Source organism: Osmia lignaria, chromosome 5, assembly GCF_051020975.1.
Source record: "Osmia lignaria lignaria isolate PbOS001 chromosome 5, iyOsmLign1, whole genome shotgun sequence".
Lineage (NCBI taxonomy): Eukaryota > Metazoa > Arthropoda > Insecta > Hymenoptera > Megachilidae > Osmia > Osmia lignaria.
Window position 1 is genome coordinate 10,584,187 of NC_135036.1, and position 25,975 is coordinate 10,610,161.

At 36.7% G+C, this 25,975-nt stretch overlaps 5 protein-coding genes across 18 annotated transcripts; 4 read left to right on the forward strand and 1 right to left on the reverse strand.

Annotated features, from left to right (window-relative positions):
- The first annotated feature begins 36 nt into the window (after positions 1-36).
- Positions 37-1,390, forward strand: LOC117604913 (EKC/KEOPS complex subunit TPRKB). 2 transcript variants are annotated; one of them, XM_034325518.2, is made up of 2 exons: positions 37-1,084; positions 1,251-1,390. In XM_034325518.2, the coding sequence occupies exons 1-2, from the start codon at positions 571-573 to the stop codon at positions 1,256-1,258; spliced, it is 522 nt and encodes a 173-aa protein (XP_034181409.1). In that variant the 5' UTR covers positions 37-570; the 3' UTR covers positions 1,259-1,390. The 2 variants fall into 2 exon arrangements, with proteins under 2 accessions (XP_034181409.1, XP_034181410.1); XM_034325519.2 differs by having other exon boundaries at positions 37-1,044.
- On the reverse strand, positions 1,319-12,149 carry Npl4 (nuclear protein localization 4). Of its 2 annotated transcripts, none has more exons than XM_034325455.2 (13): positions 11,510-11,653; positions 11,023-11,103; positions 10,744-10,948; positions 10,519-10,666; positions 10,258-10,395; positions 9,893-10,196; positions 9,679-9,816; positions 9,447-9,594; positions 9,201-9,361; positions 2,143-2,294; positions 1,936-2,074; positions 1,542-1,858; positions 1,319-1,457 (listed from the first exon to the last, which is right to left on the reverse strand). In XM_034325455.2, exons 1-13 carry the CDS (start codon positions 11,528-11,530, stop codon positions 1,451-1,453), a joined length of 1,959 nt encoding a protein of 652 aa, XP_034181346.1. In that variant the 5' UTR covers positions 11,531-11,653; the 3' UTR covers positions 1,319-1,450. The 2 variants fall into 2 exon arrangements, with proteins under 2 accessions (XP_034181346.1, XP_034181344.1); XM_034325453.2 differs by lacking the exon at positions 1,319-1,457 and adding an exon at positions 12,106-12,149 and having other exon boundaries at positions 1,532-1,858; positions 11,510-11,608.
- LOC117604893 (uncharacterized) lies at positions 2,519-8,802 on the forward strand. 3 transcript variants are annotated; one of them, XM_034325457.2, is made up of 5 exons: positions 2,519-3,233; positions 4,275-4,352; positions 4,427-4,744; positions 4,966-5,115; positions 5,182-8,802. In XM_034325457.2, exons 3-5 carry the CDS (start codon positions 4,427-4,429, stop codon positions 6,511-6,513), a joined length of 1,800 nt encoding a protein of 599 aa, XP_034181348.1. In that variant the 5' UTR covers positions 2,519-3,233; positions 4,275-4,352; the 3' UTR covers positions 6,514-8,802. The 3 variants fall into 3 exon arrangements, with proteins under 3 accessions (XP_034181348.1, XP_076544449.1, XP_034181349.1); XM_076688334.1 differs by lacking the exon at positions 4,275-4,352 and having other exon boundaries at positions 4,577-4,744; XM_034325458.2 differs by lacking the exon at positions 4,275-4,352 and having other exon boundaries at positions 2,520-3,233.
- On the forward strand, positions 11,628-20,913 carry LOC117604894 (uncharacterized). Of its 9 annotated transcripts, none has more exons than XM_076688332.1 (12): positions 11,628-11,693; positions 14,700-14,802; positions 16,425-16,516; positions 17,940-18,049; positions 18,122-18,244; positions 18,320-18,472; positions 18,631-18,809; positions 18,895-19,197; positions 19,275-19,465; positions 19,542-19,730; positions 20,250-20,306; positions 20,556-20,913. In XM_076688332.1, exons 2-12 carry the CDS (start codon positions 14,709-14,711, stop codon positions 20,787-20,789), a joined length of 1,725 nt encoding a protein of 574 aa, XP_076544447.1. In that variant the 5' UTR covers positions 11,628-11,693; positions 14,700-14,708; the 3' UTR covers positions 20,790-20,913. The 9 variants fall into 9 exon arrangements, with proteins under 9 accessions (XP_076544447.1, XP_076544444.1, XP_076544445.1 ...); XM_076688329.1 differs by lacking the exon at positions 11,628-11,693 and adding an exon at positions 12,526-12,624; XM_034325459.2 differs by lacking the exon at positions 11,628-11,693 and adding an exon at positions 12,859-13,178.
- A 639-nt stretch (positions 20,914-21,552) lies between these two features.
- On the forward strand, positions 21,553-25,794 carry LOC117604890 (sodium-independent sulfate anion transporter). 2 transcript variants are annotated; one of them, XM_034325452.2, is made up of 11 exons: positions 21,553-22,117; positions 22,673-22,868; positions 22,959-23,179; positions 23,253-23,439; positions 23,508-23,672; positions 24,250-24,411; positions 24,544-24,684; positions 24,780-24,925; positions 25,054-25,227; positions 25,302-25,458; positions 25,515-25,794. In XM_034325452.2, exons 1-11 carry the CDS (start codon positions 21,890-21,892, stop codon positions 25,703-25,705), a joined length of 1,968 nt encoding a protein of 655 aa, XP_034181343.2. In that variant the 5' UTR covers positions 21,553-21,889; the 3' UTR covers positions 25,706-25,794. The 2 variants fall into 2 exon arrangements, with proteins under 2 accessions (XP_034181343.2, XP_076544443.1); XM_076688328.1 differs by lacking the exon at positions 21,553-22,117 and having other exon boundaries at positions 22,739-22,872.
- Positions 25,795-25,975: the final 181 nt, after the last annotated feature.

A 25,975-nucleotide genomic window follows, 5' to 3' on the forward strand; every position in this document is an offset into this window, starting at 1 on the left:
ATCGAATTAAAAAAATATTTGATTTTTCAAACAATTATTTTATTAACTTTTCGGTCTTGGACTAATTTTTACTGATTTCTAAAAAAATGGGAGTCAAAATTGTGTCTTTTCAGTTGTGAGTGCGAGGTATGATAAAAGAAGAACTGGTAAAAGAGGCACGACTGTCATAACAGTTATGCTCTGTACATGCAGAAATCATGATTTCTTGGACAAAGGCATGTCCATTATTCGTTCAACGAGAAACCATAAATACCTGTTTCGCGCAGCTCAGGTAGGCCCTCTAGTCCTTGTAGTCCCTTGTAGTCCTATACACGGTGGATGAGAATTTATACACAAACAAAGCAAGTGACACCTTCAACGTCGAAGAAGATACTGAATATAAAACCACCAGATACGCAGGTAAGTGCCACACTGCGCATGCGCAGAGAAATTATGGTTGAGCCAATCAAAATTAACATGCGCAGCATGAACAAAAACACGTTGTGTGACAGGTATGGTCTCTCGTTGAACGAATAACAGAATACATTTAAAATTATCTATAACTTATTATTAAAAATTAAGCAACAAGAAATGGATGATTATACAGTACCATTAGATGCTGAAACCGAAATGTTTTGTACATTGTATTTGTTTAAAAATGTGCAAAATTCTAATGAAATATGTAAAAAGGTTATGAGTGGTGAACTTCCTTGTTGCATTATAAAAGCATCGCTCATAGCAGATCCATTTCAATTAATAATAAGTTCAAACAAAGCTGCAATTAATGCAAAGATGAATCAACTTACTACGAAGAATGTATATAATGAAATTTTGTTCAATTTATCGATGTCGAAAAACATATCACGTGCCCTGACCGAATTCGGCATTAGCGATAGTGATAAAAACATATTAATAGCAATAATACACAAAGCGGATGAAAAAACAACATTAAATACAGTTATGAATACTATAAAAGGAGAAAAAATACCAGTGTCAAAACTACCTGAATATACAGATCTTGAATTAATAAAACAGACATACAAAATTGATAAAGATGAACTGAAGGTTTCTAGTTTAATTAATTCAATTGTATCTAGAATTAGTGGTAAAGATTTCATATTATTAAGATAAAATTAATAAATAAATATTACTGTATGTTACACACTTTTATTGACTGTATTTTGTAATTGTAGTATAATAATGTATGGTTTATATCAAAATTAATTATTATAAATCTTACAACAACTTAAAAACTATTTTTTTTTTCTTAGGTATTTAGTTCATAGTGTTCTTAATATCAATGTTATCATTTATGAGAACACAATAATTTACAAAGAACGCAAAAAGGATTTGATGAAAAGGAAAATTAGAATAGTTCAATCAAAAATACTTTTTTCTCTTTTATTCACTCATAAATAAGGCCAAAGATGTGTAGAAAACAATTGTTATATCCGCAAGGACACAGTATGCGTCAAATCCTGCGGAAGCAAAGTAGCAATTTAAGGATAATACCCTTAAATGCATACAAAAGCAATATAATATTGACAGTTTGTTATGTATACCTTGGCAAACCACATATTTCGCACATTGCAAAATCTGCTGCATTGAGAAAAGTGCAATGAGAACATGTCCAGAGTGTTTGATCGGGAGGTGGATTTGCCATTGGTTCTGTACCAACTCCTATTCCACTTCCCCCTACCAGTACAGGAGATGACATTCTTGAATTGCTATCAATGGATGACTGTGACGAATGCAATGTAGACGCTGTAGTTGCAGAGATAAGTTGTTCAACTGTTGCCCAATGTTCAGATCTTGCCCATTCTATTGCTTTTTCTTTATCTTTATTACGAACTGCTTCTAATAACGGTGTCATATGGTCCTACAGGAAAGCAAACATATTGTATCTGCTATAAAAATACACATTTTTGCAACATAAAAATTTAACATTGAAGATACCTTCATTGGTAACATATCCATTGTTGCGATAAACAGTAACAAATGGAAGTCTGAAGCTGCTTCTAGAAATTCATCTTGATTAAATTGTTGCATGTAAGAACAAAGTGAACTAAATTCCTGAACTTGTCCATCGACGAGCCTAAGATCAAAATGGAACTTATCATAAGCTGTTATAATACGCTACACCGTTACATCCAAAATACGTACCTATTTTCAATTGGAAATGGAGTAATATTATCGCTAACATAAAAGGTAAATTGTGGAGTAAGTGGAGTAGATGCAGGTACGTCTACCAATAAATATTCTACTGGCAAAGGTCTTGCTAGCCTTGACACTTCATTTCCATACGAGTCTTTTTCCTATTAGCAACAAAACCAAGTAATTTTTTAGCCCTTCAATATATTTCTATTACGTTTAGTAAAAAATTTAGTAAATTTCATTGGAAAATATTTAAAAAAACCCGCTTCAACGTTGTGCATTAGGCCGGCCCTGACGAGTACATAAGTGGGAGGACTGGCTGGACCGTTTCATTGGTCGGTTCAAGCAGGTATAACGAGGCTCACAAGGAAGGATTATGAAGGCAAGTCCATAATGCTCGAGCTCGTAGCCATTCGAGAAATGCGCGCGCAAAGGTAGAAGCCGCAGACGACACCGGCACCGTTTGCCACGAGTCGGACTGAAAGTGCATAAGAAAAAGGAAGGAGACGAAACAGGAACACGGGATAGAGGGGGAAGGAAGAGGAGAGAGACAGGAGGATTCGAACATCCAAGTGGGAGAAAGATACGGGACGAGGAGAGGAGAGCAACAGCGTAAAGCGAGCAGCGCGCGCTGTGGTGTGTGTCGGTCGGTCGGTCGGTCGTCGCCGCCATGCTAGTGGTTAGTTTAGTGAACCAAACATCATGATGTGGCAAAACGTTCGCACGAGCTAAGACTGAAGTAACGCCGCGTTACCGGCGCGCCGTCGTTATGTTATCCATAATAACTCACAACGTTCGATAAGCGTAAACACGTAACGTGAATACAGTACAAAGAAAAAAAAGAAAAAAAAAAAAAAAGCTTCATATAAAAGCTCTAAAGCGACAGGCGACGACGAGAACGTCGGGGGTGCTCGATTACTGCGTGCGGAACCGCACAACACTACCGTCAGTCCCGATGTAAAAATTTAAGTCAAATTATAGATTCGAGCAAACGTAACCGAACCGTAATCATCGTCACGGTATACACACGTTAGGAGTGACGAGTGCCAACGATCAGCCTCCATCGCGCGGCAAGGAGACGATCACGAATCGTATACACGGTACGAAAACATTTACGGTTCTACAGTCGAGCGAAAGAAAGAGGAAAGAAATTTCTTCGTGTATATGTACGGTGTATACATGTGTATGTACCTAATACACTATGTACATACGCATACATATGTGTCCTCTGTGATATACTGCGTACATACATACGTATACGAATGTATGCGCATGCATGTTTGTGTATACGTGATAAGGAAAAATGTAGATGTTCCGAACGCGCGCGCGCGCGCGTATTGTATACGATTGTGACATAAGAAAAAAAAGGAAAAAAAAAATAAAAGAAACGAGTATGCGTGCATGTGCATATAGGTATAACAGAAAAAAAAGAAAGGTAGAGAATTGACAAACGAGAACGAGAACGGTAGAGAAAAAAAAAAAAAAAAATGCGTGCGGGTACAAACATTAAAATGGTACAAGCGAGAAGAAACTACATACAATACGCGTAGAGTTCGTGAAACAGTTTTTTTTTTTTATTCGAACCAGACTTACTTGTCACGAGTAGTGACAGCATAATATCGCGTACAGAACTTGACGATAAGCTGTAAGAATCCGTATAATCATACGAACGAAGGTTCTGTCGGTCGCATGTATCGGTGTCTGAAATGCTTTTGCAAAGAGATTTGATACCTTTACCCTTTCTTACTTGTTTCCCCGTTAAAATACCATTCTCACTAGGAAACGGTGAAATCCATGATATATCAACTGTTCCGACGTTCTTAGGTTTTGGCGGGACTCTGCACGCATGCGCGTCCCAATATGAAATGTCATTTTTTATGTTTAGTAGTGTTTAACAAAATTGTTGCATAATAAGTATAGCGTACTTATATCGAAGTGTCAGATACGAAGCTAACCTTTGGAAATAAGTGCACAGAGTAAATTGCATATTGGTGTGTACTTGAATGTCCACCATTGTAACGTAAATACGAGAGAAATGCAAGAAAGTAAAAATATTAAATTCGATCTTTATATTATTATATAGTTATACAAATAATAGTTTCGTCAAAATCTTTACATTTTCTTTATTTAACTTTCAACAGAATTTGACCTCTGCCGGGTTTTTTAAACTGAATTTCTATGGGAATGGAATAGTTAAGAAACGTAAATAGTATACTTATGTAAGCATTTCGTGTACTTGATTGTAAGGGTAACGACGAATCCAGTTAAACAACTCTCTTTTGTCGTATTTCAGATGCTGGATCCGAGCGTACTGACGGATTTAGAGGAACTGACGCTTTGCAGTTATTGCAAGCAGAAGTATAACGAGTCGGAACAATGCCCGAAATATCTTAGTTGCAAACATTACTTTTGCCTACGTTGCATAGAGAACAATTTGTTAAAGGGACGCGAGTTGTTTTGCGCGCATTGTTGGAAGAGGACCGAGTTGGGCGATCAAGGACCGGACGCTCTACCGACGCATTCTTCTCTCCTTGCTTTAACGAACAATTTGTCCCACTTGAAAATTACGATGAACAACACGTCTGGGAAGAGCAACGATAAGGAGAGAAAGGTGAGAGAGAAAAAAAAAAAATATGAAGAAATTCTGCTTATTTACATTGCGCCAGTACGTACGCGAATGACAAAGAAGAGAGCATACAGCTATGAAGCCCTACACCTTAGTTCAACTTCTAATAGTTATAATAGGATTACGTTACATACGTAGAGTCCGCGATAGTTAAATTTTTTAAAACGAACAGGAATTTTGAGTATTTTTGTAAAAAAAAATTTCAGAGCGAAAATTGTCACACGCACGGAATGCCTTTGGCATTATGGTGTGCGACGTGTTGCACGGCGCTATGTAGAGCATGCGCGACGCCACAGGAACACCCAGGTCACCAGATTAAATCGCAAACCGATGCCAAAGAACAACTCATATCCGATGTAAGTATTTTTCAACGTATATAGTAAGTAAGATGATGGCAAGGCATTGATGGTTCATTCGAATAGGTTCAGTTGGAGTTAGTCGCTATGGGAAAGTTATCAACGGAGATTCAAAGGCTGGCCATGCAACAACGAGAGTTCTTAATAAAAGTGTTGGAGGCGTGTGTTACGTTGAAGACTCACGTCGAGACTGATCTTCAGAACGGTTGGAGTCACTTTCCTGAGATAACGGACGCGCGTGAAACGCTTGGAAAAGCGAAAGCTAGTCTACAGATGATCGACAATCCCGGGGACGTGTACAGTTTGCATTCGCAGTTGATGATCGAGAAGCAAAGATTGCAATCGAAGCATCAAGAGATGATGTTACAATGCCAACTGGATGATTTGATAGGCAACTCGGGTGTGGTGTTCGATTTCGCGTTGTTGAAACAAGCATTGGCAGGAATTCACACGGGGGAACCGATAGTTTCCCAAGGAGCGAGCAACGGCGGTCGATTACCGAATCATTTGGCGGCCTCGCAAAATCCGATACTGTTCCTCGCTAATTATTGCATGTCGCAGCTATACTCGAGGCATGTAGTCAGCAAGCAACACATGCAAAACGGTTCTATAGAGTATCATTCGAGCATGATGCAGCCGCAGGCAGCTCCGCCGGGTTCGGTTCACGTGCACCAGGGTCCACCATCATCGGGAAACCCACAGCAGCTTCTCATTCCGCCTGGTTCGCCGTCCGTTAAACCCGTACCGCCCGCACCGCCGAACGCGATCTTACATCCGCAACAGCAATCGACCTTCATACCGGAAGGGGTTGGTACCGGTGGCGGAGGTTTGGTAACCGTCCATTCGTCCTCTCAACCACCGTCCAGCGGAATAGCAGCGTCCCTCCGAGGGCCGACGAACCCTTATCCATTGTATTATTTTAATATCGAAGTTAACGGATCCCCGCACGGTCGCATCGTGATAGAAGTGAGGCCGGACGCAGCGCCGAAAATGGCGAAGAATTTTAGCGTGCTGGCTACCGGTGAAGTTGGAGTCGGTTACAAGGGTTGCACGATATTTCAGTGCTGGGAGGGTGAATCGGTGATCACTGGTGATTTCGAACTGAACAACGGTCGCGGAGGGAGAAGCATATTCGAGGACGGTTATTTTATGCCAGACGACACCAAGTTTCCTGCGGTCAGGGGTGCTGTCGGAATGCGAAGAACCCAGAAGCGCCACGATAATCTCGGTATGGTCGGTTCGCAGTTTCGTATAATACTGCAAGAGATGAGGGGTTTCACGGGGATATTTGGCCACGTCGTCGAGGGTTTAGAATTAGTCGAGAAGATATCTACGTTCGGCGATCAAACCGGGAAACCTACGAAAAATATTCTAATCACGAAATGCGGTAAGTTGTAACGATAATGCTGTTGCGGCTCGAGTATACCGAAACGTTATTAACGTTACTCTCCGTGTATACTTAAACGTTCTCCCGCTGTTAGATAACGATAAATATTTTAACCCAGTCACCACGGTATCTCCGGACGCGTCTTTAAATAAGGGATGCGCGCGGGTAGACAAATATATCGAGTACCCTATGTTTCGGGTATCTAAGCGTCCTTGATGTTTCATTCAATTGTAATCAGTTGTACGACGGTTAATCGCTGTTGTTACCGAGTTCTACAGGAGATACCGTCGTGACCCCGTAGGGCTCCATGAATCGCGATGCTCTCCATACGAGTCGACAGAATTTAATTAACTATTAACCAACCAGAATTCTAAAGATGTTGAATCTATTTTTAAAAAAGAAAACTGGGCACATAAGAGATGAATGAAGAAATAAAGATCCATATTTTCCTACTGATTGAGAATCAGTAAGATTCTGTATCTACAATAATTAACGATGATCGATAAATACGTACCTCAGATCGATCGTGATATCGATACGACTTCTAGCTGTACGATATATTTGTTTTAGAAGAAAAAAAAAAAGGTTCGATGTTTATTTTCGCTATTGGCGTATTGCTACGTATATATATATATACACACACATATATATATATATATATATAGTTGATAGAGGGATTCGCACGGGATTTAAGAGAAACGGCGTCGCCCTGTGAGCGCTGCTAATGTTTTAGATTAATAGATATAGTGAGAAAAAAAAGCATTAAAAAATGCGTGTAGATTGAGGAATAACGTACGGAAGATAGTGTGGGGGGAGGGGGGCAAACTCGTGGAGTACACGTATATACACGTATATACACGTTCATTATATTTGTAAAAAGAAGAAGACAAAAAAAAAAAAAAGATTCACAGAGAACTCGTACAAGCGGGAACTTATTTTTTTTGTTGTTTGTTTTATAAACCTCTAAATGCGTGACTTCGCGAAAAGTCAAAAAAATATCGTGATTCCATAATACGCAGGTCGTTTAGAACGTAAAAACCGAAAGAATTTCGTCGATGCGTAAGGGCCAATTCTATTTCGTCCGGTTAAACGGTCCCCGTTTTAAACGAATATCGCAAAAAGGAGCTAAAAGGGAATCGGTAGATGTGCGACGCGACGAATAACGAGTCAAGGAAAATAAAATTGCGGTTCCTATCGAACGACTCGACGGATACTTCTTCCCTTTTCGCTCTTTCCGGTCTAGTATACCGTCGTAAATGAACTGTATTTAAGATTTAGATCTCAACATGAAAATGTATACAAGGCCTAACTACTGCTAAGTAGATTTTTAAGCCTCGTCGTCTGATTGGAAAGAAAAAAAAAGAAAAAAGGCAAAAAACGAACGAATACATATTAAAACGAATCATTCCTCGATTACTGTAATATCGATAATACTACGATAATGTAATATCGTTAATGCTATTCGTCTGAGTCCTTGTAAATCCCATCGTTATGTATCATATTGCTATGTGCTCGTATGTGCGGAAAGAAAAGGAAGAAAATTGAAAACGCGTCGAAGAAAAAAAAGAAAAAAAAAAAATGAAGAATAATTAATAATAAAGTGTTCTGTAAGTCGGAGCGTATAAACAAAGCGCACTCACGTCACGTACCGTAGGAAAATTGCACGCCCTCGACGTCGCGGATGCCTTTTTCGAAGAAAGCCTCATTCGATGTTGAACTTGAAAGTTTTAACACTTGTTAATTAGCTAATATCGCGTGTGTTGCAATGGGGAATGGTATTGCAACTAAATTTAATCGCCGTTAGAACGTAACGCTGCGTAATAAAAAAAAAAAAATTGTACGTATGACGATCGAAGGGTGGTCGAGCTCGAATGAATTTCTCTCGTTTCGGTCGTACGTTGAAAACAATCGAAAAAAACAGTCTATACTTTCATGTGTGTGTCTGTGTGGGTGTGTGGGTGCGTCTGTCGGGTGTATGTAATGTGCGCAAATACGTATATAAAATTTATGTTTTACCGAAGCGAGCGAAGCTAGAAGCCCACCTGTATACATAAAATATCCACGCGCGCGCGTATTATATATATATATATATATAACTACATATATTTTTATGAACGTGATGAGGTAACAACGCATAGCTTGTAATATTGATTCTAACAACCGACGGTTTACCTTGCCCCTCGCGTTCGAGTTACAACGGTTGAGCGGCTATAATTTTCGATAAGTTTTTCTCGTATCGTTTCTTTCTCTCCCGACTCTTTTTTTTTTGTTTTCTTTTCCTTTTTTTTTTTTTTTGTTTTCTATTCCCTCGTTCACCAATTTTAAGTTAAGGGTGTAATCATTCATTATGTACGGAAAATTGAGATCGTTTCTTGTTTACGGCCTACGGAAGCGATCATATCCGTAGTGCATTTGCATAAACAGTTTTATTTTTTCATTATACACATGTACGAAATGAAGTTCGTTGCCCAATTAAAATGTAATCTATCGATTTTTGTGGGTTATAAACTGTTTCTCTTTCACTTTTCTGTGCGTGTGTCTGTCTGTATTTTAATGCACACCGTTCGCCTTCCTTCGTATCGTTATAATTATACGTCGTGTTCGATTTACAATCAGTATCAAGATCACTTAGACGCATCTTAATTTGGTAATAGAAAAGTAGTTGAATATATTGAGATAAAAAAAAGAGCGTACTTACCTTATAAAAAACATCCGGAACATACTGTTTATCTGATGATTCAATTACATAGCCCAATTCTGGCGCATCTTTCGTAGGAACCAAACAGCCATCCCGCACTAACGCCATACATTGATTAGATACTTGATAACCTTCCATGTGAACTTGATTCTTATCATCGCCTGTAATCATTGGCACACACACACACGGTACTTTAGTAAAATGATATATTACGTTTTACCATGCGACACGATAGAAGTAACTTACCAGTAACGCAAACGGTAACAAACTTTGAGCCAAAATAATTACTAGGAGAAAAACGACATGGATTTGGGTGTTCATTTTGAAAATACCCAGCCATAATGCACTCTTGAGCAGATAAAAAGTGACTTTCTATATTTCGTACGTGTTTCACCTGAATAAATTAAATTCATGCTGGTGATTAGAACAAGATTTCAATTGTTAAACGAAAAGAATTAGAAATTCTCGATCAATTTACCGTTCCCTTCTTGATATCGTCGGCTATAAGATCCGTAAAAATCCATCCAACTTTTCTTAGATTAAGTAATTGAGCCAGTTCATCGACTAACGCTTTTCTATCGTCCGGTAAAAGTCGTATAGTGTCTTTTGTACTTTCCTGAAGTAGGTACAGCTAAATGTAGCTATATTCTATTGTACGTTATTGCTAATCTCTACTTGTTTTATCAACATACCTGTGGTGGCTCATAAATAGCTGCGACGACAGCTCTGATTCCTAATGGAACGTCTGTATGCATCTCGTATTTTCCATACAAATATCCGATACGTTGATGGCCAGTGTTGCGCCAGTAATTTAAAAAACGTTCAACTAAACTTGGATTCTCAAACATGACGTTGTCCACGTGCCGATAGGTTTGACGATTTAACGTAATGGAACTTGGTTGACATTTACTACAGATACCTCGAGGCCAAGGTGGATGATCTTTACAACCAGTCTTTACACGGCAGCTTATGTCATTTAATTGTATAAACTTCCCTCTGTAAGAGATGGAACCATTCGTATCCGGAGTACATAATACGATGTGCACATTTAACTTACCTATCACCACCGGCAGTGAATTTCTTCAGATACGCATGAAATGATAAATGTTTTATGTTTTGTTCTTTCAGATAAACTTCATCGAAAGGTTCTAACGGAGAACAATGAACACAGCATCCATTTGGACCGTGTCGACATCTGTTAAATAAGTTTGTATGTTCATAAATACGTTTCATAACATGTGTATATTTCAGAAAATCTGGGGTATCCGATGATCGGGACGGATCCTCGCACACCTCTACTATATTTATATTTACTTACAGCTTTTCATCGCGCTTTCTCTGTATTTTACCATCAAGTTTTCGTAATTGTTCGTCAACTTCATCTTCGGTTACATTTACATTTGGTACGGATCGAGACACAGTGACACTGCGGCTTGCTACTTCTGTTGTATCCATTGGTCCTGAGTCTAAATGTCCGAGGATATGATATTAAATTAACGTTACAATGCAGTAAGAGAGTAAAGTAAAGAAATATAATTGAAACCTTGTGAAAGATCATTTGAAGTGTTACTAGTTGACGGAGTGCTCCACAATTGTGTTCCATTAAGGGGAGCTAAATATAACATATCCCCGTGAGAAAGACCTATCCCTGAAACTGTTCTACTGCGAGTAGATATGATTTCATCTTTGTGATTTCGTTGTCTGTAAAGTCCAAACCCAAAGCTGTTTAATTCAAAAGCACTGAAAACCTAAAAATATTTTGAATTAAACATTGTTGTATCTCTCTCATAAAATACTATTTATTTATAATTAAAATATAAACCTCTTCAAACAACTGAGAAATTGTGTCAGAAGGATTTACATCTATGCGTTTTGTTCCCTCTGAAGATTGCACACGCAGTGTCTGTAAACAGAAACATATCAACAACACTCATAAATTAAAGAATATTTGATGCATTTGTTAAGATTCATATAATTTAATTCATGGTACTACAATATATTTTTTAATTACTATGGAACTTAAAACGCATGTACAATTATGTGAATAAGGTTTTAATATATATATTTTTATTGTTTAAAATATTATTATGGAAAATTTAAAACAAAAATGATAAAAAAAAACAAAGGAATAAGATCAAATGTCTAGAAACTTTTAATAAGTCACGTTAATGACACCGCATAAACTGTAAAATTTCGTTGATTTCTAAAAAGAACAAATTATTTTTTTAATGAAATGATGTTTGACTTGAATCAAACAGACTATGTACATTGATGAAATAACGCTAATCATTTAGTAGCAAGTAACTTACAATTTGCCTAGACTTTGACATTTCGCCGGTCTCGACGAAGCATCAGCTGTTCAACCTCTGTTCAACTTGCTTGTTCGTAACGCTATATTGCGAAAATCCCTAGTAAACGTAAGAAAATTGTCGAGTCAACGTCTTGTACTCTAACCTCTTTTCGTGTAAAATACAACAAGTACTGAGAAAAAAAGTTAAGTACGGTGCTCCTTTATCACTTTCACTTTCAGATTATTTACTTTCTTTCTTAAAAATTTCGACATAAAAGAGATAATGTATGAAATGTCTGTGTCAACGTTGACAATCGAAATTCGCTGTTCGTCGTCTCGCGTTAAAAAATTTAAATAAAACTTTAACGATTGCACATTATCGTTTTATTATTGGTAAACAGAAAATTAATAAATACGCAATTACAAACACAAATTAGATAAATTTGTGTTTAAAAAAGAAAGTGTCACTCGTTTTTCCAACTTCTACATATACACCCTTTTTCCCCCACACAAATGAACACGAGTAATACGCTTGCCAATTATTAATTTTTAATTCGTATGAACATCCAATTCGGGAGATTGATATTGTAATTTTATTTTATTTTCTTTTTTTACCCTATTTTTCGGAGCTTCCAAGTTTATAATGCAGTAAAGATAAACGTTACTTTTATGTTTTTTGAAACATCCCATATTCGCTGAGTAATCTAGTGTTATTTGAACTGTTTTGTGTTATAGCATTGGCCCGCTTGTATTCATTTTTTAACACTTTCGCTTATACAAGTTTCTTTTGAAATATCACGCGATATTTAATCTTATTTTTATTATTTAATTATTAGTGCTTGTATTATAAGTAGCAACAAAGATTATTGAATTGATTGTAAATTATTAGTCATTGCAGTTTATAAAAATTGTATACAATGACTTGTTTATTTCGAACCTTGTATTTAATCACATGTAGTGACGAATAAAAATATTGGCATTTTTACAATTTTATAATATTCAATTTGATATTTTGTACAGTAACGAGCATCGTAAACTTCTGCAGGGAAAATGGCGTCGTCCTGGGTTCCGGGATTCCCGGTTCTCGCCGGGAAAAAATTTTCCCGGGCTCCCGGTTTCCACCCTTCACCGCAGGTGACTTTGGCGGAAATGACGGTAGAGGGAAGAGGACCCCATATTAAAGGTCTATGGCGTCCCACCACTTGTAAATGTTTACGCGGGAGACCGTGAATTGATAGTTATGTTATTATTCATATTTCTAAATTGCATATAAAAAAGTATATATATATATATGAACAAAAAATTCGGTCATACAGGGGTTGATGTATTGTGTTATTGATCGTGATGCCAGTAGGCAGGCGCTGTCTACGCGGGATGACCCTCTTTCCTCTTTACCGTTTCTTCCTGGCAAAAACGACTGCTGCGCCGTGTCTCCGCATTGGTCTGCGACTCTAGCGAAGATTTCGGCGCGATCAGTTGCATTTGCTAACCAGTAGCCATCAAGCAAGAAGAGGTGTCCAACTCTTACGCGCTGTGTCATCGTTCGTTATTGATTATTATTGGACTGTATTGGCGCGATAACATTAAGTTCTTGTAATATTGGTTCTTCGATCGCTTATTTGCTTATCATCTCATAACCTAATAATCAATCCACCTGTTAATGGGTTACCGTCAATGAAAACAAAAAGGTAGGTGGATGGAATTGTCAAATCTTCTACTTCCTGTTCTTCATATTCATTCTGCTTCTAGGTAATTGTCATTATTTCGTTTCCCTACAGTTTATTTATCTTTTAACTTGTTCTTAGCTTTAAATGTGCCTTTTAATGAAAATTAGCATAAATAGTGTTATTTATATTGAAAAGCCCGAACATTTTTAATCAATGCCAGTTAGTATTATTTCTCTAATGGAGTATTGTTTATTATAGCACGTATTCGAAACGTGTAGAACAGCGTCACGTTCGTAAAAACCGCGTAACTAACGAGTTTAAACGTGGATATTGCAGTCCTACGTAGTCAGTCATGCTGATTCATTCTGGAAAGTGATATTACGAAATCTATGATGATATGTATAGAGAAGCGTTAGGTACAATTGAGTGATCGAAACTATGAGATCATATCTGAAACAATTCACGAAACATTATTCAATAACGATTGTGAAATTCTATGAAACTGATTTCTTATTTGTGAACTTTGGACGTAAGTAGTTTCATTCTAGAAAGGGGGAATACTTGGTTACTTTCTAATTAGAGTTCCTTAACTGAAGGTATTAACACAAGTATAGTATGATGTCTATATGCTTAATCGTATTATATCTATTTGTTGTAAGATATAACAAGATCAGGTGGTCTCATATTTTTGGCCAGTAGTATAGGTGTGAATTGATTCCGTTTGCGTACACTTATGTTCAACATGACGAAAAAAATGTCAGTAGTAATAGACGATCAAACGTCTATGAATAGTAAGTGTCAAATTAAGACTAACGCGTTCAAAATACCGCCTCGACTGATCGATCGATCGATCAATTGTCGATGGTGGACGTTTTCGTACATTTTTCCTTGAATTAACAGAAATTATCATTCGTTTACCGCTGTAAGTACGTGCCAATTTCTTCGAAATTCAAAGCGAGTATGTTCGGTCGCGCAGGCTAACCTAAAATAAGTATATTTATGTCCTCTACGCATTACATTAATCAAAGTTGACGTAAAGAGGTGCGTCTAAAATTCCTCATCTTATGTAAAATAAAGTAAATTAACATTTATTATTCACGAGTTAAGAGATTCGTTAATTATTATGGAATTTTCTGTCAACCAGGACGGAAATCGATGAATCGATATTAAATCGTCTTTTGATTGGTCGATAATTTGAACGTAGCCAATCGAATATATTCGACTTCCGCTTGTTCGATACAAGAGTTTACGCGGGAAATAATCAATCGTCTTGCGAATTACATTATTTAAATTAATTATAAGTATTCAGTTGCGTTGAAATGGTTGTATTTTTAGTACTTAAAGTATTCTTGGTAGCGGTAGTTTATTAACCTTTCAATTTATGCTGGTTTTATCGCCATGTTTTTCATTTCTTCTTTACTGTAATTATTTTGAGCAGTGTATTTACGTTTCATTCGCGTTCACGCGTGGGCGTCGCGGTTTTTTCCTTTGGTTTTTAAATAAACTTCATTTATTTTAGGCTGTGTCTTTTTTCTGTTACAGTTAAGCAAAATGGAAAACGCAGAAGACGTGAAGACTACTGTTGAATTGTATATTTATGACCTTTCAAAGGGCATAGCTGCCATGATGTCTAGATTCGTTATAGGTAAGTTAAAGATATTAAAAAATAACTTATTTTCCTAATAATCTAAGAATTATTTTTTAAAGAAGATTGAACAGTTTTAATGAGGAGCAATTATGTGAAAAATTAACATGATACATTGAGGTTGCTATAATATTAAATATTATTGAGAACGGATCTAAAGAATTTCTGTGCTACATACGAAACTTTTATTATTTTGTACAATAACCTAAATATAAAAACAGCTTAGAAATAAAACATTGCGGGATAAAAGTAACTTGGCACGAGCGTGATTGTCCTTAGATTCTTTGTCTGTTGTTTCGTATCATCTTAATTCACTCTAAATTTGGAATGCAACACGTTTTATGTTAAGAAACAGGAATGCAACAAGGACGAGACTAAAGTACCAAAGTACTAAGCTAATAATAACGCTAAACTAATAATAGTACAAAACTGTTATAATTATCTTTTAAATTCCACCTTACCTTTCATAGGAGAATAGTTCAATAATACTTTTAAAAAAAATTTAATATCGAAATGGAAGATGATACGGCGAAATTGTAACGGTGCAAGGCGGGCGGAATGGCGAAAGGCGCGGTTGAATTTAAAGGAAATTTCTCAGAAACTTGGTAAAGTACAATACGATCGGACGAATCTTGTTCGCGAAGCTTTTGCATCGTGTATATCCAAGGTTCGTTTGCCACTTAAGAACAGTTGTCGAGCTTGCGGGTCTATTTTCAGAAGACACTACTTGTAAATTGTTCGCGCGCTTGGTATTTCGCGCTGCATGCAATTCTCTTTACAAATAAAGAAACAAACGGACCAAATATGTGGCTCGGTTCATTGCGTACATATAATCAAACTCAAAAGCTAATGCAGTCAGGAAAATGAACCGAGTCGAATTATTGTTTTATGCTTAAGTTAAGTGCAGTCAAAGTTTATTTGAACAATCGAGAAGAATAGACTTTTTACCAGCGGTTCCCGTTCCAAGAGATTACATAATCGAAGCTGGTATATTTAGATTCAGTTTGGAAAATTAATAAGTGGAGTGTGTCCGCAAAATGTTGCATAACACCTGAAAATGGTGTACCGTCGAGTTGGATGGCCGCTGCGGCTATTTCTCGCGGTTATTTCACCACAACGTCCCTCCAAGAAACGCGTTGCAATAAGAAGATCACGAATGTGCTTAGCTATTCCCGCGATCAGAAACTGGGTCGAAGGAGACCGAAACCGACGATTACGAGCCTGAGGCTGGTCCAAGCAAACGCGAATTTAAATAATATTTTACCGGGAAATTAGCAAGGGAACTTGTTCGATCGAGTTCTTCAAGATATTGGATCATCTCGATCGGAGGAGTTCCTTGGTTATCGAACGAAATTTATTATTATTTCTTGGCTACATCGATAAAACATTTCTCTCGTAAATATTTCTATCCCCGATAATGTTTGTTTTCAATTTTCTTTAATACGATGAAAATAATGGTATCGATTTATGGTCAATGATCAATGGTCAAGTTTCGTAACAACCTTGATCATGATCATCGGTCTCTTGGAAGACAACCAAAGTATTTACGTTCATCATTATTGTATCACAATAATGACCGATACCACGTTATTGTATTAATACGAATCGCTATTTATGCATAGGTCGACACGTGGAAGGGATATGGCACACTGCGATCGTTGTATACGGAAGGGAGTACTTTTTCGGCCCGTCTGGAATTCAGAGCGCCAGGCCTGTAAGTATTTTTAAACAAAACACCGTGGTGGCTTGAACGAGGTGAAAATTTGTCACCGGAGAAATGAAACGAAGTTGATGAAAAATGCATCCCTGCCACCGAAATTCTGACCGATCGGGACGTACTAGTCGTAGTGTGGCGAGTCATTCTGGCCATACGATACGCTAGATACGAGGGGGTACTAAATTTGGTCTGGTTCAGTCCAAAAATAATTCATGCTTTACTTCACATTCTCTTTCTCCGGCACCTCTTCCTCATGGCTCCCCCGTCCTATGTTTCATCGTCTACCTTCTATGCGAATGCAAAATATGTCAGGCTAAATTACACTTGGTAAACTTAACACAATCGTGCGATAATTGAGCCGAGAGAATGAAAGAAATCAAAGGGTTAAAAAGGATCAATCCTCTGTCGTTAACTTCATAACAATAATTGATAATTTTTGTAACAGCCACGAATGGTCAGATGAGGATATTAAAAGAAGGTGAGGTATTCTCTTTGGGAGGATTAAAAAAGGACCATTAGAAAAATGATGGTGCTTCAAATGTCCCCTTCGACGTCATCCAAGGATCGCATCCCTCGTCACGACCGACACTGCGGTGGACGAGTTACCGAAAAACATATTAACCGATCTGAATAAGCGACGACGTCATCGAAAAAGCAAACTTAAAAGCGTCTACGAAGAGCGTGCGCGCGAACACGAATGTCGTTTATCTTAAGTTACGCTTGCCGGCTGCGTGGCGTTGAATCCCGAAGCGTCGCGACGCCAGTTCTTATTCGAGTGGTTCCTTGACGAAACAAGAAACGGGACGGCGACGCGGCGCGTTAAACGATTCAACGTTTTTCCACTTGCATTAGTATTTTTCTTTTCATTAAAGTACACGCGAATAAATAGTGAGTGTTGTTCGTTTATAAGTGATCAAAATATTATTGTTTTTTTCGGATTTTCAATAGTTACCTCCGTTTCTTGAACTTCTTTCTTTTCAACGATACCATCTTATACGTTATAATTATTAAAATGATTTTATTCATTTATCGTGCCATTTACAGTGTTTTCAAATACGATTGTATTTGAAAAAATGATGGGATTATAATTTTTTAAAATTTTTTACTTGATCATTGGATCAGTCTTTTTCTTTGGATCCTTTTTGCGCCCTTCCTTTTTCTCTTTTAATTTCTACATCGTTTTCTTGCTCTACGACAGAGCACAACTCTCGAAACATCTCCTTTCGTCGGTTATTTCGAGCGTTTCTTACAGGGAAGCGCAAGTTTGTCATAGTTCTAAAATTACACGCGTCTTACTAATACCAGAGGGGGTGGAAGTACTCGACGCTAAAGTAGCTGTCGTAATATTGACACTGACGCTGTTCCCTCGGAAACATCTTTTCGGTATTATCATCCATTCAGATTAATTTCTTACTTCCAGGGTGGCACAGTGCTGGGAGAGCCGCTGAAAGTGGAAAAGGTCGGTGAAACTTATCTGCCGTACTCTGTGTTCTTCGAGTATATCAGCGGTTTGGGAACGTCCACGTTCGCGTAAGTTATTTAAAAAAAAAATGAAAAAGAATATATGCGAATAATTTGACGAACGTATCGTTTCAATTACAGACCGAACACCTACCATCTCTTTAATCACAACTGCAATTCCTTCACGGACGAAGTTAGTACTTTCTTAGCGGGCAAAAGTATCCCCAAGTACATCCTCGAGTTACCGGAAGAAATACTTCGATCGTAAGATCTCTGCGTTTGATTGTTTAAACGTTTCGATATTTCTTGTACTATTATTCGTTTCCATTTGCCCATCAGGCGGATCGGGCAAGAATTGAGTGGTCTCATAGAAGGTTTATGCAGCAGCGCGAGCGGATCATTTATAGTCGGCCAAACATTCCTCGAACCGAGAAATCGTAGAGAAGTTTCACCGGAATTTCAACTCTTAAATGAAGCTATCGAGGAAGCAAGGTAACTGATTGCTTTGCATCGGCCATTAATAAAGAAATCGATGAATTATTAAAAAGAAGAGAACGTGAATTTTGCGATTTTAACTACATTCGTGCCATCCTGCTCGAGTAGTGTCTTATTTTGAAAAGAAAGATGATCCCTGTTTCTATTAATCCCAGGTTAAACTCAATCGCCCTCGAAGAAAGAAGAAACGAGATCAACGAGAAATTAGCGAAGAAGGACAGGAAGAAAAAAAAGAAGAAGAAGGAAAAGAAACAGAAAGGAAGCAGAGACAGAGGTGCGAGTGATACCAACAGCACCGGTCCTAGCAATTGTATAGACATGGCGGAAAGTGAAAGTAAAAGAATACTTCAATCGATACATTAATAGATTACTTTCTATCGATTCTTCCTAATAAGTGTATCATTTTAATGCGAACGAAGGTGCAGTTAGTGTGAGTGAGATGCAGGCTACCAATGGAGACACCGCCGAGATGTTACCATCGGAAAGAGTTATGCAGATGGAGGAAGAGGAGAAGAAGGAACTGGAAGAGAGGAAACGTTATCGGGATCCTCCTATAGTGTTTAAAGATTTATTAGATGTGAAAACAGAGTACGATGCGTTAACTAAATTGTTAGAAGGAAAGTTGAACGAGGATGAACGAGTATGCATGGAAGAACTGAGGCAGTATGTTTTAGAAAATGAAGGTTCTTGGGCGCTTGGAGACAACTTTTTAAATTTCGTAGGTAGGTTAGCGGTCGTTAGCGAACTTCTCTTATATTTTTAAAGAATACATGTTGAAATAACGTTTGCATATATTTAGGACGAGTTTTGTACGATAAATCTCTGGCAAGCGACACTAGGGTGAAACTACTAAATATACTCTCGGTAGCTGCCTTGAAGGACGACGTGATCCTTTTATTGCATCAGGACAGAAGGGAACATATAATTATGAATTATGCCTTCGACATTGACCGTCATCCTCCAGAAGAACAACTTCCCCTTGCACAGTTTGTAAGTATCCCAGGTATCAGTTGAAGAAGACATTAATGAAATTCATGAATTTTATGTTCTTTATTATGATTTGTAGCTGGCAAATATGTTTGAAAACCTTAGTAGTTCAGAATGGTTATTGTACATATCGGAATGGCAACATCAAGCTCAAAGTATCAGTAATATAAGGGTGACAACGAAAGTTGCTGTACATTCGTTGCTTTCGAACTCTGACGATTTGCAAATTCGTGGCGCGGCTATTATTCACAATCTTGCCTGCAAGGAGGTAAAAACTGTGGTCTGTATCCTTCCTAGCCGATTAACCATCTTCCTTTCTTCTTTCGTTTACGTCTAAACTCACACATAGTAATTCTGTTAGAAATCGTTTCAATTTTTTCTATCGTTACAATCTCATAATAACTAGTGTCCTACGTGTGATATCGCTTAACAAATGCTTACTGCTTCTTCTCAAATGTTGTTTCCATTATCGTTCAAGCAATGCAACAGCGACAGTGACGCTTTCACTATTTTTAGCAAATAGAAGTGCTGCCTTTATTAATAAATCAGCTATTACTTGTAAACTAAAACGAGGTTCTTAACCTTGTATCAAATTTGATAACTGATTCACGAACGAGCAACGAAATCATAAAAGGAACTTCTCTTATTATTAATAGCTCTGATTCAGAATATACATAAATATGCTTGTTGTTGCTTGATTGTAACTATCTCTGTATACATGTACACGATACTGCGTTCAAGTTCATACAATGGATATTTCTCGAGAGATCGGCTACTGTTTTTTCAGAAAATGAACAAAAGCAAAAATCTGCGGCGACTTTTACCAAAAGGCAGCATTTCTAAGGTACATGTCTAAACAATTATATCGAACCGGTTAACTACGGTAAGTCGTGTATACCGTTCTAACGAGTCTCTTCCATAAATTGCGGGTCTTCTACGACCAGAAATAATACGATTTAAACGTCATCAACGGGATCTCACATTCTGCATCGAATTGTCGAAGAAGGAAGTTTTAGCATTTTGTTTAAAGAACGAGCGTTAATCAAGTTCCAAGTGTACAATTAATTGTTTTATGTTTCCTGATAATCCATAGGTGTTCGATGACGTCGCCGTAGAATTAACAATGGCATTGTTGCAATATTTTAATGGCAATCCTGCCGAGGACCAGCTGTACGCTTGCATGAAGTCATTGGCGCGTTTTACGCAGATCAGTGGCCAAGATGTGCCTCAACTTATACAGATGATTGGGCCAGAACCAAACAAATTTCGTGGAATGTCTGAGAGGGTTGACGAGCAAATTGATCAAGTTAATAAGAAACTCCGTTAATTTTACCTGTACGAGTTTCATCTTGCGAAGAAGAAATCCTAAATTCCAAATACGATGCGAACGTTATCATTATACTGTATCTGAGTTTTTACGTAAAGATTTTATTAAAAGTATTTCCATATAATGCATTATTATTACAGTTATTATTGTTATCATTTAACGTTGTTATTAGCATCATCATCATCATCATTATTATTATTATTATTATTATTATTAGTACATTATATTGCTGTTATTGAAAATTCAACCACTCTTTTCATTTACCCTGAAACACCTCTTTCTTCCCTTCACAATTTTTATAAATAAAAATGGCAAGACGAAATTATAGCATTCATTTTACTTTATTTGATACTTCGATACGATATTTCTTATTCTTTATTCAAATATAAAGTGTTTAACTTTCTTATCAATACAGACACAATTTAATGATGATATCTCGAAAGCAGTATCTTAATTCATTCAACAAATATGTAAAGTGGCAGCGCAATAAAACATTGGCAATGAACTGGGTTTCCTCGATTTATTTCCAAGCAAATATACACTACTGTTCGAAAGTTTCCAAGTATTTAAATAAAAGATAATGCGAAAAAGGGAACTTCTTTAACTTTTAAAACTTTCGAAATTTTTGAACGGTAGCACAAATAGGCGCGCAATTTAAATCACACATGTACCGCTTGTCAACCTGAAATGTCCCGAGTCAAACATAGAACAATGCTATATAATAGAAATCAAGGTTTTCCGCTATATTTTGCGATCTTTATCATAATATCAAGAACAACGCAGGCGAAATTAACGGTACCCAATTAATCGTAGAGTCAAGTGGTTCAGCTCTCTTTCGCCGGCGCCAAATGTTTACCATCAGCTTTAACAAAAAATAAATCAAATGATAACGATATGGAAGCCGTGAAACTATACTGATAGAGAGGTAGATCGACCTTTATGTTTGCAGTGAATGGATTTAGTGCCTCAACGTGTGCATCTCAGTGCGCAACAAACTTCTTCAAAGGTGATGATTTCATTTTCTTTTCAAATTAAAGTGACAACAAGTAGTTACGAATTGCTACTTCCCAAGAATACTGTAGTACACTAAATTTCATAAAATGCATGTGCCTGAGAACCAAGTTGTTACGATGGAAGAACATATATTACCGAAGAAAAGAAATGATAAAAAAAAGTGTTCGATCTCTGGCTACATAACGATATTAAACTGGTTACCGAAATACTCTCGTTTGAATGCTGTTTCGGATTTAGTAGCTGGATTCTCCCTAGGATTAACTTTAATTCCACAGAGCATTGCATACGCTGCACTTGCAAGCTTAACAGCCCAGGTATTTCTTTTTTTTATTATTTTACAAAACTATGAGCTTTTAGGGTGAATTAATAGGTTAGGGAAAAATGTAAATCGTATTTTCCCTAAATAATGTGTACATTGCATGTAATATTTATATAAAAACATTTCTATATTTTTATACGTAATAAATAGTAAGATCTGTCTGTATATCCACGAGTTAAGATCGATTGGGGGCACCTTAGATAACATAATCATGCGAAGATCAATTATTGAAATAAGAACGAACGAGACAGGAAATCTGTACGCTATCAGTACCCAATGATTAATCATCAATTGTTTACTACAATATGTGGTACTGTTATCTATAATACGATCCATGGATGTATAAATAATTAATTCGTAATATGTTTGATTTCATGATGGTTTTTGATTACATGTAATACGGGGTGCATGCCGGGTCACCTGCAAACAGGGGCCAATGAACACACACCTGCCCCTTTGACATACTACCCGCCATGCTTGCCCGTATAGACAAATTTTATTGTAACAATTCTTGCCTGATCGAATAAATATCGAAACACCCTTTTTACAGTACGGTCTCTACTCCTGTATAATGGGAAGCTTTATGTATGTAATTTTTGGAACAATCAAAGAAGTGTCTATTGGGCCCTCCTCCTTGATGTCCCTCCTAACTTTGGAGTATACTAGAAACATGCCGATAGACTTTGTTGTACTCTTCAGTTTTCTCGCTGGATGCGTGGAATTACTTATGGGCGTACTACGTTTAGGCTTGTATTTAAAAATTTTACAAAATCACCTAATATAAACTTATCATTAATAATAATTATTTATATGAATGACACAATTTTTTTATACAGGATTTTTAGTAGATTTTATATCGATGCCGGTCACATCGAGCTTCACATCGGCAACTTCAATTATCATAATCATATCACAATTGCCAGGACTGTTAGGAATAAAAGCTAAAGGGCACACTACTGCTGAAAACATTGTTAAAATATGTCAGAATTTGACAAAGATTCGAATACCAGATTTCATCCTTGGACTTTGCAGCATTGCGTTTCTTCTATTCTTCAGAGTGGGTTTGCTAAATAATTTATAATGGAAGTAACTAAGGTTGTATTAATATTCAGCTTTTATGATTAATACAGAGATTGAAAGACATCGACTGCTGTTTTACGGATGATACCGACGAGACGGAGAATAGCAATAAAAGAAAAGTTATAAAAAAGACCTTATGGTTTCTTTCTATTTGTCGCAACGCGCTAGTGATTCTAATTACTGCCATAATAGCATTTTGTCTGGAGAGAGCAGGATCGTCACCATTTATTCTTTCAGGTGTTTATCATAATTCAATGTATTAAGAACAAGGAGTTATTTTAACCTGGATTTATTTCAATTTAAAGGAAAAATAGAGTCAGGACTTCCAAAGTTCTCGTTGCCACCTTTCTCCTCTCAAGTTGGAAATCAAACTTTCACCTTTATGGACATGTGTTACCATTATGGCACAGGATTAATCATATTGCCCCTTGTGTCGGTGTTGGCGAACGTAGCAATCGCTAAAGCATTTGGTAAAAATAATAAATGATATCGAAACAGATTTCTATCCAAAACACGCTACGATAAACATGTTTGGTAATCATGTGTGAAACGTCAAATATTTCTAATTTTATAAACGTTGCTGTGCTGTTAAGAGATGCCAAGATTGCAGTGCTAAATTTAGCTTCCTCTTTTTTCGATTGACGGTTAAATTTTACGAAATATCAAAATATCAGTTCCTTATAATAAATGTAAAATAAACACGAAAGATAATAAAAATCTTTGCCACGTTTCCTGGCTTATGTCGCGAGGCTCATTAAGCTTCGCAATCACTGGAAAATCCCAGGCATTGATTTAATCATTTCAAATCCATATAATTCCATTTAAATTATGAGCATTGTAAATCTGTGTAAAGAACTTCTGCAAGCTCTTTAACTGTATTTAAATATTTTTCAGAATTTTCTTTTATTTTCTGAAAATATTGAAATACACAGTCGTGAAAAAATTTCTTTATTAATCCACATGTTTGTTAGCGTATTTTGAGTACAAGTTCATAGTTTCATAGCAGTGACGTATCAATGAATCAGTGACACGTGTTTATAATTTTAGCGGACGGCAGTAGCGTAAATGCGACCCAAGAAATGTTAACTTTGGGTTTGTGCAATATACTGGGAAGTTTTGTTTCGTCGATGCCAGCTACAGGTGCATTTACCAGAAGTGCAGTGTTTTCTGCCAGTGGTGTGCGAACACCTATGGCTAGTGTTTATGTCGGTAATATGAGTATTATCAATATGCGATATGTTAGATTTGTCTTTGGTCCCTCAAAAATTGAAAAGCTAATCTTGAAAAATTTCGAAGATCACAAATTTGAACTGTCAATCTAACAGGTAGTTTATGTTTCAGGAACAATGTCGCTATTAGCGTTAAGCTTCTTGACACCATATTTTTATTACATTCCACGTGCTACATTATCAGCTGTATTGATAAGTGCTGTGGCGTTTATTATAGATTTGAAAATAATACCATTACTCTGGAAAGGATGCAGTAAGTATGGAATTTTTTACAGTACTTTCTAATACATCAAATACAGCAAAGAGAAGGTAAAAAAAAAAATTGCGCTCATGTATTTCTAATTACAGAAAGAGATGCTATCGCAGCAATATTTACATTTTTAGTCTGTATCATCGGCGGTGTGGAATTGGGGCTTTTAGTCGGTGCTCTCTTTAATTTAATTTTTTTTCTTCGACCATCGGCGAGACCAAAGATTGAGATGATTCAATGCAAGGTAAAAGGTAGTGTTGTTACACCTAATTTAATATTTCCTTCTTTATCCTTTGCAAATATATTACCTGTTCAGTTAAGAGAATTTTTGTTATGCACAGTATATTCAAAGTTTTTTTTTTTCTTTTTCAGGCACAACTTGGAGACAAATACATAATACTCAAACCAGACACCGGATTATTTTATCCTGCCACAAACTATTTTTGCAGTAAAATAACAGAGATAATTCGACAAAACGATGAAAGTAATATTGCATTTATAATTGACTGTGAAAGAATTCGCAATATTGATTACACTGCCATAAAGGTACAAGTAAATCCTTGGTATTTTTCTATGTTATTCGATTGACTATTAGCAACGACTGTATTTTTTAATTACAGAGTATCGAATTGTTACTGACAAATATCAACGCAGAAAAAAGGAAACTATGGTTCCTCCATGTCAATCCAAAATTATATGAAAGTATTATAACGTTTTCTAATACTAAATATTTTTATTTCATCAACGAGGAAGATAAAATATCATCGATCTTTTATGGTACGTGTGTTGTTACTATTAATATTTTCATTTATTTCATTTATATGTATTTTTAGATGGTATTCTGATAAGTAATAAAGAAGAAACGAAAGAGGAACCTTTAGAATACATGACAGAAAATGCAACGTTTACGTGCAATAGTGACAATCCAAATAATTTAGAAATTCTTCATAATTGTACAACGAAATCCGAAGAGGTTGCAGAAGAAATGGAATTAATGTCACCACAGTCATCGGAGACAAAATAAAATTAAAATGATAATGATAATTTATTATTAAACATGAAATCAAAGCAATAAAAAACGTACAAGAGATGTTACATTAACGATGAATCTTTTCGTTCTTTTAATGCTAATGTTTCCAAACAATTCAAAATTTCTACAAATGCCTGTGATTGGTCATTCCATTATGGCGTCCTCCCATTTTGTCACGTGACTTGCTCTGTATTATCCACAAAATGGCGGAACTTGCCTGTGGGAACGCAATCACGAAATTATGAAATTCTAGGCCCATTTTTG

Excerpts from the sequence above, each read along its gene's own strand:
- LOC117604894 (XM_076688329.1), top strand. The coding sequence starts at position 12,541 with ATGGCGTCGTCCTGGGTTCCGGGATTCCCGGTTCTCGCCGGGAAAAAA. Across the intron at positions 14,803-16,424 it reads GATGTCTAGATTCGTTATAG|GTCGACACGTGGAAGGGATA; the intron begins GTAAGTTAAAGA and ends ATTTATGCATAG. Across the intron at positions 19,198-19,274 it reads CAACTTTTTAAATTTCGTAG|GACGAGTTTTGTACGATAAA; the intron begins GTAGGTTAGCGG and ends GCATATATTTAG.
- LOC117604893 (XM_034325457.2), top strand. The coding sequence starts at position 4,427 with ATGCTGGATCCGAGCGTACTGACGGATTTAGAGGAACTGACGCTTTGC. Across the intron at positions 4,745-4,965 it reads GCAACGATAAGGAGAGAAAG|AGCGAAAATTGTCACACGCA; the intron begins GTGAGAGAGAAA and ends AAAAAATTTCAG. Across the intron at positions 5,116-5,181 it reads AAGAACAACTCATATCCGAT|GTTCAGTTGGAGTTAGTCGC; the intron begins GTAAGTATTTTT and ends TCATTCGAATAG.
- Npl4 (XM_034325453.2), bottom strand. The coding sequence starts at position 11,530 with ATGTCAAAGTCTAGGCAAATT. Across the intron at positions 10,396-10,518 it reads AGAAAGCGCGATGAAAAGCT|ATGTCGACACGGTCCAAATG; the intron begins GTAAGTAAATAT and ends CTTATTTAACAG. Across the intron at positions 10,197-10,257 it reads TTCACTGCCGGTGGTGATAG|AGGGAAGTTTATACAATTAA; the intron begins GTAAGTTAAATG and ends CATCTCTTACAG.
- LOC117604913 (XM_034325518.2), top strand. The coding sequence starts at position 571 with ATGGATGATTATACAGTACCATTAGATGCTGAAACCGAAATGTTTTGT.
- LOC117604890 (XM_034325452.2), top strand. The coding sequence starts at position 21,890 with ATGCATGTGCCTGAGAACCAAGTTGTTACGATGGAAGAACATATATTA. Across the intron at positions 23,440-23,507 it reads GTCACCATTTATTCTTTCAG|GAAAAATAGAGTCAGGACTT; the intron begins GTGTTTATCATA and ends TTCAATTTAAAG. Across the intron at positions 24,685-24,779 it reads ATTACTCTGGAAAGGATGCA|AAAGAGATGCTATCGCAGCA; the intron begins GTAAGTATGGAA and ends TTCTAATTACAG.